This window comes from Drosophila suzukii (assembly GCF_043229965.1).
Source record: "Drosophila suzukii chromosome 2 unlocalized genomic scaffold, CBGP_Dsuzu_IsoJpt1.0 scf_2c, whole genome shotgun sequence".
In the NCBI taxonomy this organism is placed as follows: domain Eukaryota; kingdom Metazoa; phylum Arthropoda; class Insecta; order Diptera; family Drosophilidae; genus Drosophila; species Drosophila suzukii.
Genome location: NW_027255896.1, coordinates 4,204,964 through 4,223,250, shown reverse-complemented (window position 1 = coordinate 4,223,250; position 18,287 = coordinate 4,204,964). Strand labels below are relative to the sequence as shown.

General features: G+C 38.6%; 1 protein-coding gene across 1 annotated transcript; it reads right to left on the bottom strand.

Moving 5' to 3' along the window:
- Positions 1 to 1,537: 1,537 nt before the first annotated feature.
- LOC139354273 (serine/arginine repetitive matrix protein 2-like) lies at positions 1,538 to 16,803 on the bottom strand. Its single transcript, XM_070998493.1, has 6 exons — positions 16,745 to 16,803; positions 16,245 to 16,503; positions 15,612 to 15,918; positions 12,281 to 12,336; positions 9,954 to 10,301; positions 1,538 to 1,948 (listed from the first exon to the last, which is right to left on the bottom strand). The coding sequence occupies exons 1-6, from the start codon at positions 16,801 to 16,803 to the stop codon at positions 1,538 to 1,540; spliced, it is 1,440 nt and encodes a 479-aa protein (XP_070854594.1).
- Between the last annotated feature and the right edge of the window lie 1,484 nt (positions 16,804 to 18,287).

The window sequence follows — 18,287 nt, the reverse complement described above, 5'->3', positions numbered from 1 at the left end:
AAAAATAATTTTTTATCTTATTATTTCTCTGACCGTTTCTTTGCCAGCTATATGTTAGAGTCATCCGTTTTTTCTTAAATTTAATTCGTAATTCTTAAAAATACAAGAAATGTTATGCCCAATAGCATAAGATAATATGTCAAGAAACACCGAAGCTATAATTTGTTTCATAAACTATATTAAATTTATGATTTCGGCCCGCAACAGTAAATATTTATTTACCTACACGAAAATTTTCTGTTGTAGCGTGCCGAATACAAAAATTTAATATAGCTTATTTATTTTATCGAATGTAATATCATTTTTCGTCACAATTGTTGATATCAGAAATTTAAGAGGTGTTTTTGTATTATTAAACTGTTTAATAACAAGTTTTATCGCTTCAATTACCTGTTTTAATAGCACTGTATAGTTTCAGATTCCAAGAGAAACCTGTGGTTTCTTATATTTCCCGCCGAACTAGCGGGTTATTCCAAAGTGGTAGAACAAATAGGTCAAGTTTCCTATTTCGATTAGCTTCATGCGAGTAAAGGACCCTAAAACCATAACAGATTTTCCGTTTAAAAAATCTAATAAGAATATTTTTCATCAAATTGGTTTTTTCTTGCTTATTCCAATAAGTATGAAATATTTCGTATACGGAGCTGAAACGAGTTGCACTTCTTATCGCTTAATATCTTCCAAACGGTAATTTTTAGGGCAAAAAGTGTTATAAATCAAAAGTTGAGGAATCTCAACGGCTATATGATTTGAAATTTAAAAAGAAATCGTTTGACTCAATTTGGAGAAAATAGTCAAAAAGTGGTTTTTAAAAATAACTTTACTGTCATAACTCGAAATCTATTACATTCACTTTACACTTTACTATATGAAGGGTATTTAGCAAATTAAATTATCTTATCAGAGATATATAGCACGTTTCTGTAGCATTAGTTGTTTAGATACTATAAGCATTTTAAATCTAGCTTTTTTTGATTTTCCGCTAAACTAGCTGGTTTTTCCAAAAGTCGTAGAACAAACGTTTTCTAATTTAAGCTACTTTATACACCCATAGGGTTTCCAAAACTAACTTTGTATGCATCCCATACAAAAGAAATGTTGTGCTTTCTGTAGAGCTCAGTCTTAACCAAGTATCGGACAGCTTGAATAACCCGAGCGGGTCGAATAGCTTCCGTCATTAAATTATGGGAATATTCTTACATTCTTTTTAAATGAACCTGGATTACATGGGCCGAATCAAAGGTGCGCGAAAGTCCGCTTACAGTATCCGGTACTGAAATTGAAACATTTTCTACAGCGCCTCTTATTCCGCATTGCCTTCCATATCCAAGGGATATATTGCGCATGAAGGGAATTCGATGAAAACAAGGCGCTCCACAAGATATGTACAGTTTTTAAGGCATTCAGGTATCTCTGGAAAGTTGAAGCCATTAGAGAGATATCTTACCTTTGGAAACGCCTTGACGACATGTATTAAGAAGAAATAGTACGTATGTTCAAACCATTACCTGAGATGGAAACCACGTTCATTTCCATTTTATTTAATTTGAATTTGTTGATCCCGAAGTCTTTGCTGAAGTCTTATGTTCCGATGATGCACTGTGCTGGTCCTTTGCTCCTGTGTCCTAGTGATAGGGTTGTTCCTAGTGATCCTATGAGCTGCTGAGTCCCGTGAACGCTCGGGTCCTCTATTTTCCTCGATCGATCTCCAGGTAGCATGATCAGCAGTGTTTCGCGACTGCTCTCGTCGTCGCTCCTCGGAACCCGACCCCGAGCTGCAGCGTCCCGTGCGCGCTTGGCCTCTCGATTTTCCTCGATCGATCTCCACGTAGCATGGACAGCAGTATTTTGCAACTGTTGTCGTCTGTGCTATTCCGAATTCGACCTGGCGCTTGTGTGCGCTGCAGCGTCCCGTGCGCGCTCGGTTCCTCGATTTTTCCAGATCGATCTCCAGGTAGCATGATCAGCAGTATTTGGAGACTGCTCTCGTCGTCGCTCCTCGGAATCCGACCTGACTATTGCGCGCGCTGCAGCGTCCCGTGCGCGCTCGAGTCCTGGATTGCGCTCGATCGATTCCCAGGTAGCATGGTAAGCAGTATATTGCACTTGCTGTCGTTGTCGCTCTTCCTGCCTAGCGCGATCACTTTTTAATCACTTTTCACCTTATAGTTTTTTATGGACTTATATTCACATTTTACCATATACTTTTTGGTGGATTTTCAATTCACTTTTCACCTTACACTTTCGGTGTGTTTATATTAATTGAGTATAAAACATACACACAACAATGTATACGTTGTCACTCGGCAACTGGTTTTCACAGACTAATCCGGGGATTAGGATTACGAGTCAATATATAGGTTTGAATCATACCTGCTATCAACCTTCGTATAACCCTTTCGATGGCGGGCAATTCCTAATTTTAAGGACATGTTGATTACCTAATTTAAGGATTGCGTAGTAACTGCATTATTACCTGTTATCTAGCTTCGTGACAACCTTGTTATGGTTTTTTCTGTAATCTAAAATAGAAAAAAACGGGTATGTTATAAGGTAGGATACCTACCTTATAATTAAAACACCTGTTTTCATGTTATTCGTGTCCCAACACCACCCCATTCAGCAAAATATTATAGTCGTCAGATTTTTGTGTGAAAATATTTTCGTAATTCTGAAAAGATAAAATATTCTATACCCAGAATATAAGAAAATACGATCAAAATCAACAAAGCAACATTTTTTTTAAAATAATTATTTATCTTATTATTTCTCTGACCGTTACTTTGACAGCTATATATTAGAGTCATCCGTTTTTTCTTAAATTTAATTCGAAATTCTTAAAAATACAAAAAATGTTATGCCCAATAGCATAAGATAATATGTCAAGAAACACCGAAGCTATAATTTGTTTCATAAACTATATTAAATTTATGATTTCGGCCCGCAACAGTAAATATTTATTTACCTACAGGTAAATTTTCTGTTTTAGCGTGCCGAATACAAAAATTTAATATAGCTTATTTATTTTATCGAATGTAATATCATTTTTCGTCACAATTGTTGATATCAGAAATTTAAGAGGTGTTTTTGTTTGATATCAGCAGTTTTTTTTGCACAAGAGTTTAAGTACCCCAATACCATGACTAGGAGTCGTCCCCATGAATATTAAACTGTTTAATAACAAGTTTTATCGCTTCAATTACCTGTTTTAATAGCACAAGTTTGGAATCTCAAGGGCTGTATAGTCGTTGTACCTGTCGTTTCTTATATTTCCCGCCGAACTAGCGGGTTATTCCAAAGTGGTAGAACAAATAGATCAAGTTTCCTGTTTCGATTAGCTTCATGTAAGTAAAGGACCCAAAAAACCATAACAGATTTTCCGTTTAAAAAATCTAATAAGAAAATTTTTCATCAAATTGGTTTTTTCTTGCTTATTCCAATAAGTATGAAATATTTCGTATACGGAGCTGAAACGAGTTGCACTTCTTATCGCTTAATATCTTCCAAACGGTAATTTTTAGGGCAAAAAGTGTTATAAATCAAAAGTTGAGGAATCTCAACGGCTATATGATTTGAAATTTAAAAAGAAATCGTTTGACTCAATTTGGAGAAAATAGTCAAAAAGTGGTTTTTAAAAATAACTTTACTGTCATAACTCGAAATCTATTACATTCACTTTACACTTTACTATATGAAGGGTATTTAGCAAATTAAATTATCTTATCAGAGATATATAGCACGTTTCTGTAGCATTAGTTGTTTAGATACTATAAGCATTTTAAATCTAGCTTTTTTTGATTTTCCGCTAAACTAGCTGGTTTTTCCAAAAGTCGTAGAACAAACGTTTTCTAATTTAAGCTACTTTATACACCCATAGGGTTTCCAAAACTAACTTTGTATGCATCCCATACAAAAGAAATGTTGTGCTTTCTGTAGAGCTCAGTCTTAAGCAAGTATCGGACAGCTTGAATAACCCGAGCGGGTCGAATAGCTTCCGTCATTAAATTATGGGAATATTCTTACATTCTTTTTAAATGAACCTGGATTACATGGGCCGAATCAAAGGTGCGCGAAAGTCCGCTTACAGTATCCGGTACTGAAATTGAAACATTTTCTACAGCGCCTCTTATTCCGCATTGCCTTCCATATCCAAGGGATATATTGCGCATGAAGGGAATTCGATGAAAAACAAGGCGCTCCACAAGATATGTACAGTTTTTAAGGCATTCAGGTATCTCTGGAAAGTTGAAGCCATTAGAGAGATATCTTACCTTTGGAAACGCCTTGACGACATGTATTAAGAAGAAATAGTACGTATGTTCAAACCATTACCTGAGATGGAAACCACGTTCATTTCCATTTTATTTAATTTGAATTTGTTGATCCCGAAGTCTTTGCTGAAGTATCTAGTGATAGGGTTGTTCCTAGTGATCCTATAAGCTGCTGAGTCCCGTGAACGCTCGGGTCCTCTATTTTCCTCGATCGATCTCCAGGTAGCATGATCAGCAGTGTTTCGCGACTGCTCTCGTCGTCGCTCCTCGGAACCCGACCCCGATCTGCAGCGTCCCGTGCGCGCTTGGCCTCTCGATTTTCCTCGATCGATCTCCACGTAGCATGGACAGCAGTATTTTGCAACTGTTGTCGTCTGTGCTATTCCGAATTCGACCTGGCGCTTGTGTGCGCTGCAGCGTCCCGTGCGCGCTCGGTTCCTCGATTTTTCCAGATCGATCTCCAGGTAGCATGATCAGCAGTATTTGGAGTCTGCTCTCGTCGTCGCTCCTCGGAATCCGACCTGACTATTGCGCGCGCTGCAGCGTCCCGTGCGCGCTCGAGTCCTGGATTGCGCTCGATCGATTCCCAGGTAGCATGGTAAGCAGTATATTGCACTTGCTGTCGTTGTCGCTCTTCCTGCCTAGCGCGATCACTTTTTAATCACTTTTCACCTTATATTTTTTTATGGACTTATATTCACATTTTACCATATACTTTTTGGTGGATTTTCAATTCACTTTTCACCTTACACTTTCGGTGTGTTTATATTAATTGAGTATAAAACATACACACAACAATGTATACGTTGTCACTCGGCAACTGGTTTTCACAGACTAATCCGGGGATTAGGATTACGAGTCAATATATAGGTTTGAATCATACCTGCTATCAACCTTCGTATAACCCTTTCGATGGCGGGCAATTCCTAATTTTAAGGACATGTTGATTACCTAATTTAAGGATTGCGTAGTAACTGCATTATTACCTGTTATCTGGCTTCGTGACAACCTTGTTATGGTTTTTTCTGTAATCTAAAATAGAAAAAAACGGGTATGTTATAAGGTAGGATACCTACCTTATAATTAAAACACCTGTTTTCATGTTATTCGTGTCCCAACACCACCCCATTCAGCAAAATATTATAGTCGTCAGATTTTTGTGTGAAAATATTTTCGTAATTCTGAAAAGATAAAATATTCTATACCCAGAATATAAGAAAATACGATCAAAATCAACAAAGCAACATTTTTTTTAAAATAATTATTTATCTTATTATTTCTCTGACCGTTACTTTGACAGCTATATATTAGAGTCATCCGTTTTTTCTTAAATTTAATTCGAAATTCTTAAAAATACAAAAAATGTTATGCCCAATAGCATAAGATAATATGTCAAGAAACACCGAAGCTATAATTTGTTTCATAAACTATATTAAATTTATGATTTCGGCCCGCAACAGTAAGTATTTATTTACCTACAGGTAAATTTTCTGTTTTAGCGTGCCGAATACAAAAATTTAATATAGCTTATTTATTTTATCGAATGTAATATCATTTTTCGTCACAATTGTTGATATCAGAAATTTAAGAGGTGTTTTTGTTTGATATCAGCAGTTTTTTTTGCACAAGAGTTTAAGTACCCCAATACCATGACTAGGAGTCGTCCCCATGAATATTAAACTGTTTAATAACAAGTTTTATCGCTTCAATTACCTGTTTTAATAGCACAAGTTTGGAATCTCAAGGGCTGTATAGTCGTTGTACCTGTCGTTTCTTATATTTCCCGCCGAACTAGCGGGTTATTCCAAAGTGGTAGAACAAATAGATCAAGTTTCCTGTTTCGATTAGCTTCATGTAAGTAAAGGACCCAAAAAACCATAACAGATTTTCCGTTTAAAAAATCTAATAAGAAAATTTTTCATCAAATTGGTTTTTTCTTGCTTATTCCAATAAGTATGAAATATTTCGTATACGGAGCTGAAACGAGTTGCACTTCTTATCGCTTAATATCTTCCAAACGGTAATTTTTAGGGCAAAAAGTGTTATAAATCAAAAGTTGAGGAATCTCAACGGCTATATGATTTGAAATTTAAAAAGAAATCGTTTGACTCAATTTGGAGAAAATAGTCAAAAAGTGGTTTTTAAAAATAACTTTACTGTCATAACTCGAAATCTATTACATTCACTTTACACTTTACTATATGAAGGGTATTTAGCAAATTAAATTATCTTATCAGAGATATATAGCACGTTTCTGTAGCATTAGTTGTTTAGATACTATAAGCATTTTAAATCTAGCTTTTTTTGATTTTCCGCTAAACTAGCTGGTTTTTCCAAAAGTCGTAGAACAAACGTTTTCTAATTTAAGCTACTTTATACACCCATAGGGTTTCCAAAACTAACTTTGTATGCATCCCATACAAAAGAAATGTTGTGCTTTCTGTAGAGCTCAGTCTTAAGCAAGTATCGGACAGCTTGAATAACCCGAGCGGGTCGTATAGCTTCCGTCATTAAATTATGGGAATATTCTTACATTCTTTTTAAATGAACCTGGATTACATGGGCCGAATCAAAGGTGCGCGAAAGTCCGCTTACAGTATCCGGTACTGAAATTGAAACATTTTCTACAGCGCCTCTTATTCCGCATTGCCTTCCATATCCAAGGGATATATTGCGCATGAAGGGAATTCGATGAAAAACAAGGCGCTCCACAAGATATGTACAGTTTTTAAGGCATTCAGGTATCTCTGGAAAGTTGAAGCCATTAGAGAGATATCTTACCTTTGGAAACGCCTTGACGACATGTATTAAGAAGAAATAGTACGTATGTTCAAACCATTACCTGAGATGGAAACCACGTTCATTTCCATTTTATTTAATTTGAATTTGTTGATCCCGAAGTCTTTGCTGAAGTATCTAGTGATAGGGTTGTTCCTAGTGATCCTATGAGCTGCTGAGTCCCGTGAACGCTCGGGTCCTCTATTTTCCTCGATCGATCTCCAGGTAGCATGATCAGCAGTGTTTCGCGACTGCTCTCGTCGTCGCTCCTCGGAACCCGACCCCGATCTGCAGCGTCCCGTGCGCGCTTGGCCTCTCGATTTTCCTCGATCGATCTCCACGTAGCATGGACAGCAGTATTTTGCAACTGTTGTCGTCTGTGCTATTCCGAATTCGACCTGGCGCTTATGTGCGCTGCAGCGTCCCGTGCGCGCTCGGTTCCTCGATTTTTCCAGATCGATCTCCAGGTAGCATGATCAGCAGTATTTGGAGTCTGCTCTCGTCGTCGCTCCTCGGAATCCGACCTGACTATTGCGCGCGCTGCAGCGTCCCGTGCGCGCTCGAGTCCTGGATTGCGCTCGATCGATTCCCAGGTAGCATGGTAAGCAGTATATTGCACTTGCTGTCGTTGTCGCTCTTCCTGCCTAGCGCGATCACTTTTTAATCACTTTTCACCTTATATTTTTTTATGGACTTATATTCACATTTTACCATATACTTTTTGGTGGATTTTCAATTCACTTTTCACCTTACACTTTCGGTGTGTTTATATTAATTGAGTATAAAACATACACACAACAATGTATACGTTGTCACTCGGCAACTGGTTTTCACAGACTAATCCGGGGATTAGGATTACGAGTCAATATATAGGTTTGAATCATACCTGCTATCAACCTTCGTATAACCCTTTCGATGGCGGGCAATTCCTAATTTTAAGGACATGTTGATTACCTAATTTAAGGATTGCGTAGTAACTGCATTATTACCTGTTATCTAGCTTCGTGACAACCTTGTTATGGTTTTTTCTGTAATCTAAAATAGAAAAAAACGGGTATATTATAAGGTAGGATACCTACCTTATAATTTAAACACCTGTTTTCATGTTATTCGTGTCCCAACACCACCCCATTCAGCAAAATATTATAGTCGTCAGATTTTTGTGTGAAAATATTTTCGTAATTCTGAAAAGATAAAATATTCTATACCCAGAATATAAGAAAATACGATCAAAATCAACAAAGCAACATTTTTTTAAAAATAATTATTTATCTTATTATTTCTCTGACCGTTACTTTGACAGCTATATATTAGAGTCATCCGTTTTTTCTTAAATTTAATTCGAAATTCTTAAAAATACAAAAAATGTTATGCCCAATAGCATAAGATAATATGTCAAGAAACACCGAAGCTATAATTTGTTTCATAAACTATATTAAATTTATGATTTCGGCCCGCAACAGTAAATATTTATTTACCTACAGGTAAATTTTCTGTTTTAGCGTGCCGAATACAAAAATTTAATATAGCTTATTTATTTTATCGAATGTAATATCATTTTTCGTCACAATTGTTGATATCAGAAATTTAAGAGGTGTTTTTGTTTGATATCAGCAGTTTTTTTTGCACAAGAGTTTAAGTACCCCAATACCATGACTAGGAGTCGTCCCCATGAATATTAAACTGTTTAATAACAAGTTTTATCGCTTCAATTACCTGTTTTAATAGCACAAGTTTGGAATCTCAAGGGCTGTATAGTCGTTGTACCTGTCGTTTCTTATATTTCCCGCCGAACTAGCGGGTTATTCCAAAGTGGTAGAACAAATAGATCAAGTTTCCTGTTTCGATTAGCTTCATGTAAGTAAAGGACCCAAAAAACCATAACAGATTTTCCGTTTAAAAAATCTAATAAGAAAATTTTTCATCAAATTGGTTTTTTCTTGCTTATTCCAATAAGTATGAAATATTTCGTATACGGAGCTGAAACGAGTTGCACTTCTTATCGCTTAATATCTTCCAAACGGTAATTTTTAGGGCAAAAAGTGTTATAAATCAAAAGTTGAGGAATCTCAACGGCTATATGATTTGAAATTTAAAAAGAAATCGTTTGACTCAATTTTGAGAAAATAGTCAAAAAGTGGTTTTTAAAAATAACTTTACTGTCATAACTCGAAATCTATTACATTCACTTTACACTTTACTATATGAAGGGTATTTAGCAAATTAAATTATCTTATCAGAGATATATAGCACGTTTCTGTAGCATTAGTTGTTTAGATACTATAAGCATTTTAAATCTAGCTTTTTTTGATTTTCCGCTAAACTAGCGGGTTTTTCTAAAAGTCGTAGAACAAACGTTTTCTAATTTAAGCTACTTTATACACCCATAGGGTTTCCAAAACTAACTTTGTATGCATCCCATACAAAAGAAATGTTGTGCTTTCTGTAGAGCTCAGTCTTAACCAAGTATCGGACAGCTTGAATAACCCGAGCGGGTCGAATAGCTTCCGTCATTAAATTATGGGAATATTCTTACATTCTTTTTAAATGAACCTGGATTACATGGGCCGAATCAAAGGTGCGCGAAAGTCCGCTTACAGTATCCGGTACTGAAATTGAAACATTTTCTACAGCGCCTCTTATTCCGCATTGCCTTCCATATCCAAGGGATATATTGCGCATGAAGGGAATTCGATGAAAAACAAGGCGCTCCACAAGATATGTAAAGTTTTTAAGGCATTCAGGTATCTCTGGAAAGTCGAAGCCATTAGAGAGATATCTTACCTTTGGAAACACCTTGACGACATGTATTAAGAAGAAATAGTACGTATGTTCAAACCATTACCTGAGATGGAAACCACGTTCATTTCCATTTTATTTAATTTGAATTTGTTGATGATGCACTGTGCTGGTCCTTTGCTCCTGTGTCCTAGTGATAGGGTTGTTCCTAGTGATCCTATGAGCTGCTGAGTCCCGTGAACGCTCGGGTCCTCTATTTTCCTCGATCGATCTCCAGGTAGCATGATCAGCAGTGTTTCGCGACTGCTCTCGTCGTCGCTCCTCGGAACCCGACCCCGATCTGCAGCGTCCCGTGCGCGCTTGGCCTCTCGATTTTCCTCGATCGATCTCCACGTAGCATGGACAGCAGTATTTTGCAACTGTTGTCGTCTGTGCTCTTCCGAATTCGACCTGGCGCTTGCGTGCGCTGCAGCGTCCCGTGCGCGCTCGGGTCATCGATTTTTCCAGATCGATCTCCAGGTAGCATGATCAGCAGAATTTGGAGACTGCTCTCGTCGTCGCTCCTCGGATTCCGACCTGACTATTGCGCGCGCTGCAGCGTCCCGTGCGTGCTCGGGTCCTCGATTTTTGCCGATCGATCTCCAGGTAGCATGATCAGCAGTGTTTTGAGACTGCTTCGGCCTGACTATTGCGCGAGCTACAGCGTCCCGTGCGCGCTCTTGCACCTGCTGTCGTTGCCGCTCTTCGGAATCCGACCTGGCGCTTGCGTCCACTGCAGTGTCCCGTGCGCGCTCGAGTCCTGGATTTTGCTCGATCTATTTCCAGGTAGCATGGTCAGCAGTATTTTGCACCTGCTGTCGTTGTCGCTCTTCCGAATTCGTGCGCTGCAGCGTCAAGTGCGCGCTCGAGTCCTCAATTTTCCTCGACCGATCTCCAGGTAGTATGATCAACAGTGTTTCGCGACTGCTCTCGTCGTCGCTCCTCGGAATCCGACCTGACTATTGCGCGCGCTAAAGCGTCCCGTGCGCGCTCGAGTCCTGGATTTTGCTCGATCGATTCCCAGGTAGCATGGTAAGCAGTATTTTGCACTTGCTGTCGTTGTCGCTCTTCCGAATTCGACCTGGCGCTTGCGTGCGCTTCAGCGTGCCTAGCGCGATCACTTTTTAATCACTTTTCACCTTATATTTTTTTATGGACTTATATTCACATTTTACCATATACTTTTTCGTGGATTTTCAATTCACTTTTCACCTTACACTTTCGGTGTGTTTATATTAATTCAGTATAAAACATACTCACAACAATGTATACGTTGTCACTCGGCAACTGGTTTTCACAGACTAATCCGGGGATTAGGATTACGAGTCAATATATAGGTTTGAATCATACCTGCTATCAACCTTCGTATAACCCTTTCGATGGCGGGCAATTCCTAATTTTAAGGACATGTTGATTACCTAATTTAAGGATTGCGTAGTAACTGCATTATTACCTGTTATCTAGCTTCGTGACAACCTTGTTATGGTTTTTTCTGTAATCTAAAATAGAAAAAAACGGGTATATTATAAGGTAGGATACCTACCTTATAATTTAAGCACCTGTGTTCATGTTATTCGTGTCCCAACACCACCCCATTCAGCAAAATATTATAGTCGTCAGATTTTTGTGTGAAAATATTTTCGTAATTCTGAAAAGATAAAATATTCTATACCCAGAATATAAGAAAATACGATCAAAATCAACAAAGCAACATTTTTTTAAAAAATAATTATTTATCTTATTATTTCTCTGACCGTTACTTTGACAGCTATATGTTAGAGTCATCCGTTTTTTCTTAAATTTAATTCGAAATTCTTAAAAATACAAGAAATGTTATGCCCAATAGCATAAGATAATATGTCAAGAAACACCGAAGCTATAATTTGTTTCATAAACTATATTAAATTTATGATTTCGGCCCGCAACAGTAAATATTTATTTACCTACACGAAAATTTTCTGTTGTAGCGTGCCGAATACAAAAATTTAATATAGCTTATTTATTTTATCGAATGTAATATCATTTTTCGTCACAATTGTTGATATCAGAAATTTAAGAGGTGTTTTTGTATTATTAAACTGTTTAATAACAAGTTTTATCGCTGTTTTAATAGCACAAGTTTGGAATCTCAAGGGCTGTATATATATTTCCCGCAGAACTAGCGGGTTATTCCAAAGTGGTAGAACAAATAGATCAAGTTTCCTATTTCGATTAGCTTCATGCAAGTAAAGGACCCTAAAATCATAACAGATTTTCCGTTTAAAAAATCTAATAAGAATATTTGTTACGTACGCCCTTCCCCCATACAAGATTAACCCCGGCAAAACAAATGCCATAAGTTGAGGGCAGGGGCCCCTAATGACTAACCACACTCCGATTGATACGGGCAAAGCAGCAAAAACAAGTCGGCAACTCATGGGTGTCGCGTGGCCAGAACAACAACCACGATCGACCTGCTCGTAACCGTACTTCAGTAAGGTGGCAAAGTGCACCAGCCGGCCGTTGACTCCTAAAATAGGGAAATAGAGAAACAGTACCCCTAGGTGGGAACACTTAGTTAACTCATCCAATATGGGGAGCTAGCGAAAGCTCTAGTCCGGTATAAAAGACCCCAGCCAAATAGAGAAGGAAGACAGAAATTGTTCTGATCTCTCCCTGACAGTGGTCTAGAAGTACAACTCCCATCAACACAGACCACGACTGGAAGAAGGCTGGTGTCCAGAAGGATGTCTTGACGTTTCCCTAGGATCAACTTCACCCAGGAGAAAGTCCCGATAACCGGTCCTGCGATCGACCACAATCTGGAGGAAGTCAACCTGCAAAATCCCGAAGGACGAAAAGAACTAGTGATCCAGGTGTATGGCCTAAGGATCCCAAGACGGGCGCCGAAACTTCCAAAGTGGCCGACAGCACCGCCAATGTGATTAACCACTGTGAGGAGTTGAATAACTCCCCACAAATAGAAACAGCATCAGATGGCCGGCCGCTTGCCAGATACGCGGCGAATTCGCGTAGTAACTGCGCGGCGAGGAGAGCGAGAGAGTTTGGAGACCAACGAAGGAGAGCGAGAGAGTTTGGAGACCAATGAAGGAGAGCGAGAGAGTTTGGAGACCAAGGATGGAGATCGAGAGAGAGTGGAGACTTCGCGGGCAAGGCAAGAGTGCCGTGTGCAAAAGCGGGTAACGGAACTCCACCGGACTTTGGACTCTCCCGTGAACTTTGGACCGGGAGAGGAAGTGCCACATCTCGGCGGTGGAGCGGCACACAGGCGTGCCACAAGCATAACGGGAATCAGCGGGATGGCAGCAGTGGGCGGAGCATCGATTGGAAGCGGTACGGGAACGACAAGTGGGTCATCCAGGAGGCACGGACTTTGGACCCAGAGTGGAGAGATCCAGCGGGCCGTGCGCAAAAGGGAAATAACGGTTCCCGGAGGCCCTATATAAGGCCGCAGAGCGCTGGCAGCTGGTTCAGTCGATCACAAGGAGTCAAACCGTCAAGATCACTCAGATACCAAAGTGAACAATCAAACAACCAGATAATCTACAAGGGAGCAGCAGCAAGTCGTGTCGCCAGAGAAGCAGCGCCGTGGGAGCCTACAAGGAGCGAGATTGCGACGTCGAGACGTTCGGAATTGGGATACCAGGAATCTCCGAATTGAGACGCAGGTAGCTGAGATCCAGAGGGCATCACACGGCTAGGTCAAGGCGGTCGATTAACCCTGTCCACAAAGTCCTGGCGTTACGCCTGGAAAGAGTATAACAAGCCAGAAGGGAGAGCGGTCGATCGGTAAGGTCTCGAGTGGAATTGTCCAGGAGAGCCCTACGGATTCGACTTGCGAGGTCCCGGAGCGGTCACCTTACACTTTCGGTGTGTTTATATTAATTCAGTATAAAACATACACACAACAATGTATACGTTGTCACTCGGCAACTGGTTTTCACAGACTAATCCGGGGATTAGGATTACGAGTCAATATATAGGTTAGAATCATACCTGCTATCAACCTTCGTATAACCCTTTCGATGGCGGGCAATTCCTGAATTTAAGGACATGTTTATTACCTAATTTAATGATTGCGTAGTAACTGCATTATTACCTGTTATCTAGCTTCGTGGCAACCTTGTTATGAAAAGATAAAATATTCTATACCCAGAATATAAGAAAATACGATCAAAATCAACAAAGCAACATTTTTTAAAAATAATTATTTATCTTATTATTTCTCTGACCGTTTCTTTGACAGCTATATGTTAGGTTCATCCGTTTTTTCTTAAATTTAATTCGAAATTCTTAAAAATACAAGAAATGTTATGCCCAATAGCATAAGATAATATGTCAAGAAACACCGAAGCTATAATTTGTTTCATAAACTATATTATATTTATGATTTCGGCCCGCAAAAGTAAATACACGTAAATTTTGTGTTGTAGCGTGCCGAATACAAAAATTTAATATAGCTTATTTATTTTATCGAATGTAATATCATTTTTCGTCACAATTGTTGATATCAGAAATTTAAGAGGTGTTTTTGTTTGATATCAGAAGTTTTTTTTTTGCACAAGAGTTTAAGTACCCCAATACCATGACTACGAGTCGTCCCATGAATATTAAACTGTTTAATAATAAGTTTTATCGCTTCAATTACCTGTTTTAATAGCACAAGTTTGGAATCTCAAGGGCTGTATAGTTTCAGATTCCAAGAGAAACCTGTCGTTTCTTATATTTCCCGCCGAACTAGCGGGTTATTCCAAAGTGGTAGAACAAATAGATCAAGTTTCCTGTTTCGATTAGCTTCATGCAAGTAAAGGACCCTAAAACCATAACAGATTTTCCGTTTAAAAAATCTAATAAGAATATTTTTCATCAAATTGGTTTTTTCTTGCTTATTCCAATAAGTATGAAATATTTCGTATACGGAGCTGAAACGAGTTGCACTTCTTCTCGCTTAATATCTTCCAAACGGTAATTTTTAGGGCAAATAGTGTTATAGATCAAAAGTTGAGGAATCTCAAGGGCTATACGATTTCAAATTTAAAAAGAAATCGTTTGACTCAATTTTGAGAAAATAGTCAAAAAGTGGTTTTAAAAAATATATTTTTTCATAACTCGAAATCTATTACATTCAGACAACTTTACTATATGAAGGGTATTTAGCAAATTAAATTATCTTATCAGAGATATATGGCACGTTTCTGTAGCACTAGTTGTTTAGATACTATAAGCATTTTAAATCTAGTTTTTTTTGATTTTCCGCTAAACTAGCGGGTTTTTCCAAAAGTCGTAGAACAAACGTTTTCTAATTTAAGCTACTTTATACACCCATAGGGTTTCCAAAACTAACTTTGTATGCATCCCATACAAAAGAAATGTTGTGCTTTCTGTAGAGCTCAGTCCTAACCAAGTATCGGACAGCTTGAATAACCCGAGCGAGTCGAATAGTTTCCGTCATTAAATTATGGGAATATTCGTACATTCTTTTTAAATGAACCTGGATTACGTGGGCCGAATCAAAGGTGCGCGAAAGTCCGCTTACAGTATCCGGTACTGAAATTGGAACATTTTCTACAGCGCCTCTTATTCCGCATTGCCTTCCATATCAAAGCATATATATTGCGCATGAAGGGAATTCGATGAAAAATAAGGCGCTCCACAAGATATGTAAAGTTTTTAAGGCATTCAGGTATCTCTGGAAAGTCGAAGCCATTAGAGAGACATCTTACCTTTGGAAACGCCTTGACGACATGTATTTAGAAGAAATAGTACGTATGTTCAAACCATTACCTGAGATGGAAACCACGTTCATTTCCATTTCCTGAATTTGTTGTTCCCGAAGTCTTTGCTGAAGTCTTATGTTCCGATGATGCACTGTGCTGGTCCTTTGCTCCTGTGTCTTAGTGATAGGGTTGTTCCTAGTGATCCTATGAGCTGCAGCGTCCCGTGAACGCTCGGGTCCTCTATTTTCCTCGATCGATCTCCAGGTAGCATGATCAGCAGTGTTTCGCGACTGCTCTCGTCGTCGCTCCTCGGAACCCGACCCCGAGCTGCAGCGTCCCGTGCGCGCTCGGTCTCTCGATTTTCCTCGATCGATCTCCACGTAGCATGGACAGCAGTATTTAGCAACTGTTGTCGTCTGTGCTCTTCAGAATTCGACCTGGCGCTTGCGTGCGCTGCAGCGTCCCGTGCGCGCTCGAGTCCTCAATTTTCCTCGACCGATCTCCAGGTAGTATGATCAACAGTGTTTCGCGACTGCTCTCGTCCTCGCTCCTCGGAATCCGACCTGACTATTGCGCGCGCTGCAGCGTCCCGTGCGCGCTCGGGTCCTCGATTTTTCCCGATCGATCTCCAGGTAGAATGATCAGCAGTGTTTCGAGACTGCTCTCGTCGTCGCTCCTCGGAATCTATTGCGCGCGCTACAGCGTCCCGTGCGCGCTCTTGTCCTCGATTTTCCTCGACCGATCTCAACGTAGCACGGTCAGCAGTCTTTTGCACCTGCTGTCGTCGTCGCTCTTCGGAATCCGACCTGGCGCTTGCGTCCACTGCAGTGTCCCGTGCGCGCTCGAGTCCTGGATTTTGCTCGATCGATTCCCAGGTAGCATGGTCAGCAGTATTTTGCACCTGCTGTCGTTGTCGCTCTTCCGAATTCGACCTGGCGCTTGCGTGCGCTTCAGCGTCCCTAGCGCGATCACTTTTTAATCACTTTTCACCTTATATTTTTTTATGGACTTATTTTCACATTTTACCTTATACTTTTTGGTGGATTTTCATTCACTTTTCACCTTACACTTTCGGTGTGTTTATATTAATTCAGTATAAAACATACACACAACAATGTATACGTTGTCACTCGGCAACTAGTTTTCACAGACTAATCCGGGGATTAGGATTACGAGTCAAAATATATGTTTGAATCATACCTGCTATCAACCTTCGTATAACCCTTTCGATGGCGGGCAATTCCTGATTTTAAGGACATGTTGATTACCTAATTTAAGGATTGCGTAGTAACTGCATTATTACCTGTTATCTAGCTTCGTGGCAACCTTGTTATGGTTTTTTCTGTAATCTAAAATAGAAAAAACGGGTATATTATAAGGTAGGATACCTACCTTATAATTTAAACACCTGTGTCCATGTTATTCGTGTCCCAACACCACCCCATTCAGCAAAATATTATAGTCGTCAGATTTTTGTGTGAAAATAATTTCGTAATTCTGAAAAGATAAAATATTCTATACCCAGAATATAAGAAAATACGATCAAAATCAACAAAGCAACATTTTTTAAAAATAATTATTTATCTTATTATTTCTCTGACCGTTTCTTTGACAGCTATATGTTAGGTTCATCCGTTTTTTCTTAAATTTAATTCGAAATTCTTAAAAATACAAGAAATGTTATGCCCAATAGCATAAGATAATATGTCAAGAAACACCGAAGCTATAATTTGTTTCATAAACTATATTATATTTATGATTTCGGCCCGCAACAGTAAATACACGTAAATTTTGTGTTGTAGCGTGCCGAATACAAAAATTTAATATAGCTTATTTATTTTATCGAATGTAATATCATTTTTCGTCACAATTGTTGATATCAGAAATTTAAGAGGTGTTTTTGTTTGATATCAGCAGTTTTTTTTGCACAAGAGTTTAAGTACCCCAATACCATGACTACGAGTCGTCCCATGAATATTAAACTGTTTAATAATAAGTTTTATCGCTTCAATTACCTGTTTTAATAGCACAAGTTTGGAATCTCAAGGGCTGTATAGTTTCAGATTCCAAGAGAAACCTGTCGTTTCTTATATTTCCCGCCGAACTAGCGGGTTATTCCAAAGTGGTAGAACAAATAGATCAAGTTTCCTGTTTCGATTAGCTTCATGCAAGTAAAGGACCCTAAAACCATAACAGATTTTCCGTTTAAAAAATCTAATAAGAATATTTTTCATCAAATTGGTTTTTTCTTGCTTATTCCAATAAGTATGAAATATTTCGTATACGGAGCTGAAACGAGTTGCACTTCTTCTCGCTTAATATCTTCCAAACGGTAATTTTTAGGGCAAATAGTGTTATATATCAAAAGTTGAGGAATCTCAAGGGCTATACGATTTCAAATTTAAAAAGAAATCGTTTGACTCAATTTTGAGAAAATAGTCAAAAAGTGGTTTTAAAAAATATATTTTTTCATAACTCGAAATCTATTACATTCAGACAACTTTACTATATGAAGGGTATTTAGCAAATTAAATTATCTTATCAGAGATATATGGCACGTTTCTGTAGCACTAGTTGTTTAGATACTATAAGCATTTTAAATCTAGTTTTTTTTGATTTTCCGCTAAACTAGCGGGTTTTTCCAAAAGTCGTAGAACAAACGTTTTCTAATTTAAGCTACTTTATACACCCATAGGGTTTCCAAAACTAACTTTGTATGCATCCCATACAAAAGAAATGTTGT

What these genes read in the sequence shown, in the direction of transcription:
- LOC139354273 (XM_070998493.1), bottom strand. Translation starts at nt 16,803, where the DNA reads ATGTCCTTAAAATCAGGAATTGCCCGCCATCGAAAGGGTTATACGAAG. An exon ending in TATACGAAGGTTGATAGCAG is followed by an intron (nt 16,504 to 16,744) that starts GTATGATTCAAA and finishes TGATCGCGCTAG; the next exon opens with GGACGCTGAAGCGCACGCAA. An exon ending in AGGAGCAAAGGACCAGCACA is followed by an intron (nt 1,949 to 9,953) that starts GTGCATCATCAA and finishes TGCTACCTGGAG; the next exon opens with ATCGATCTGGAAAAATCGAG.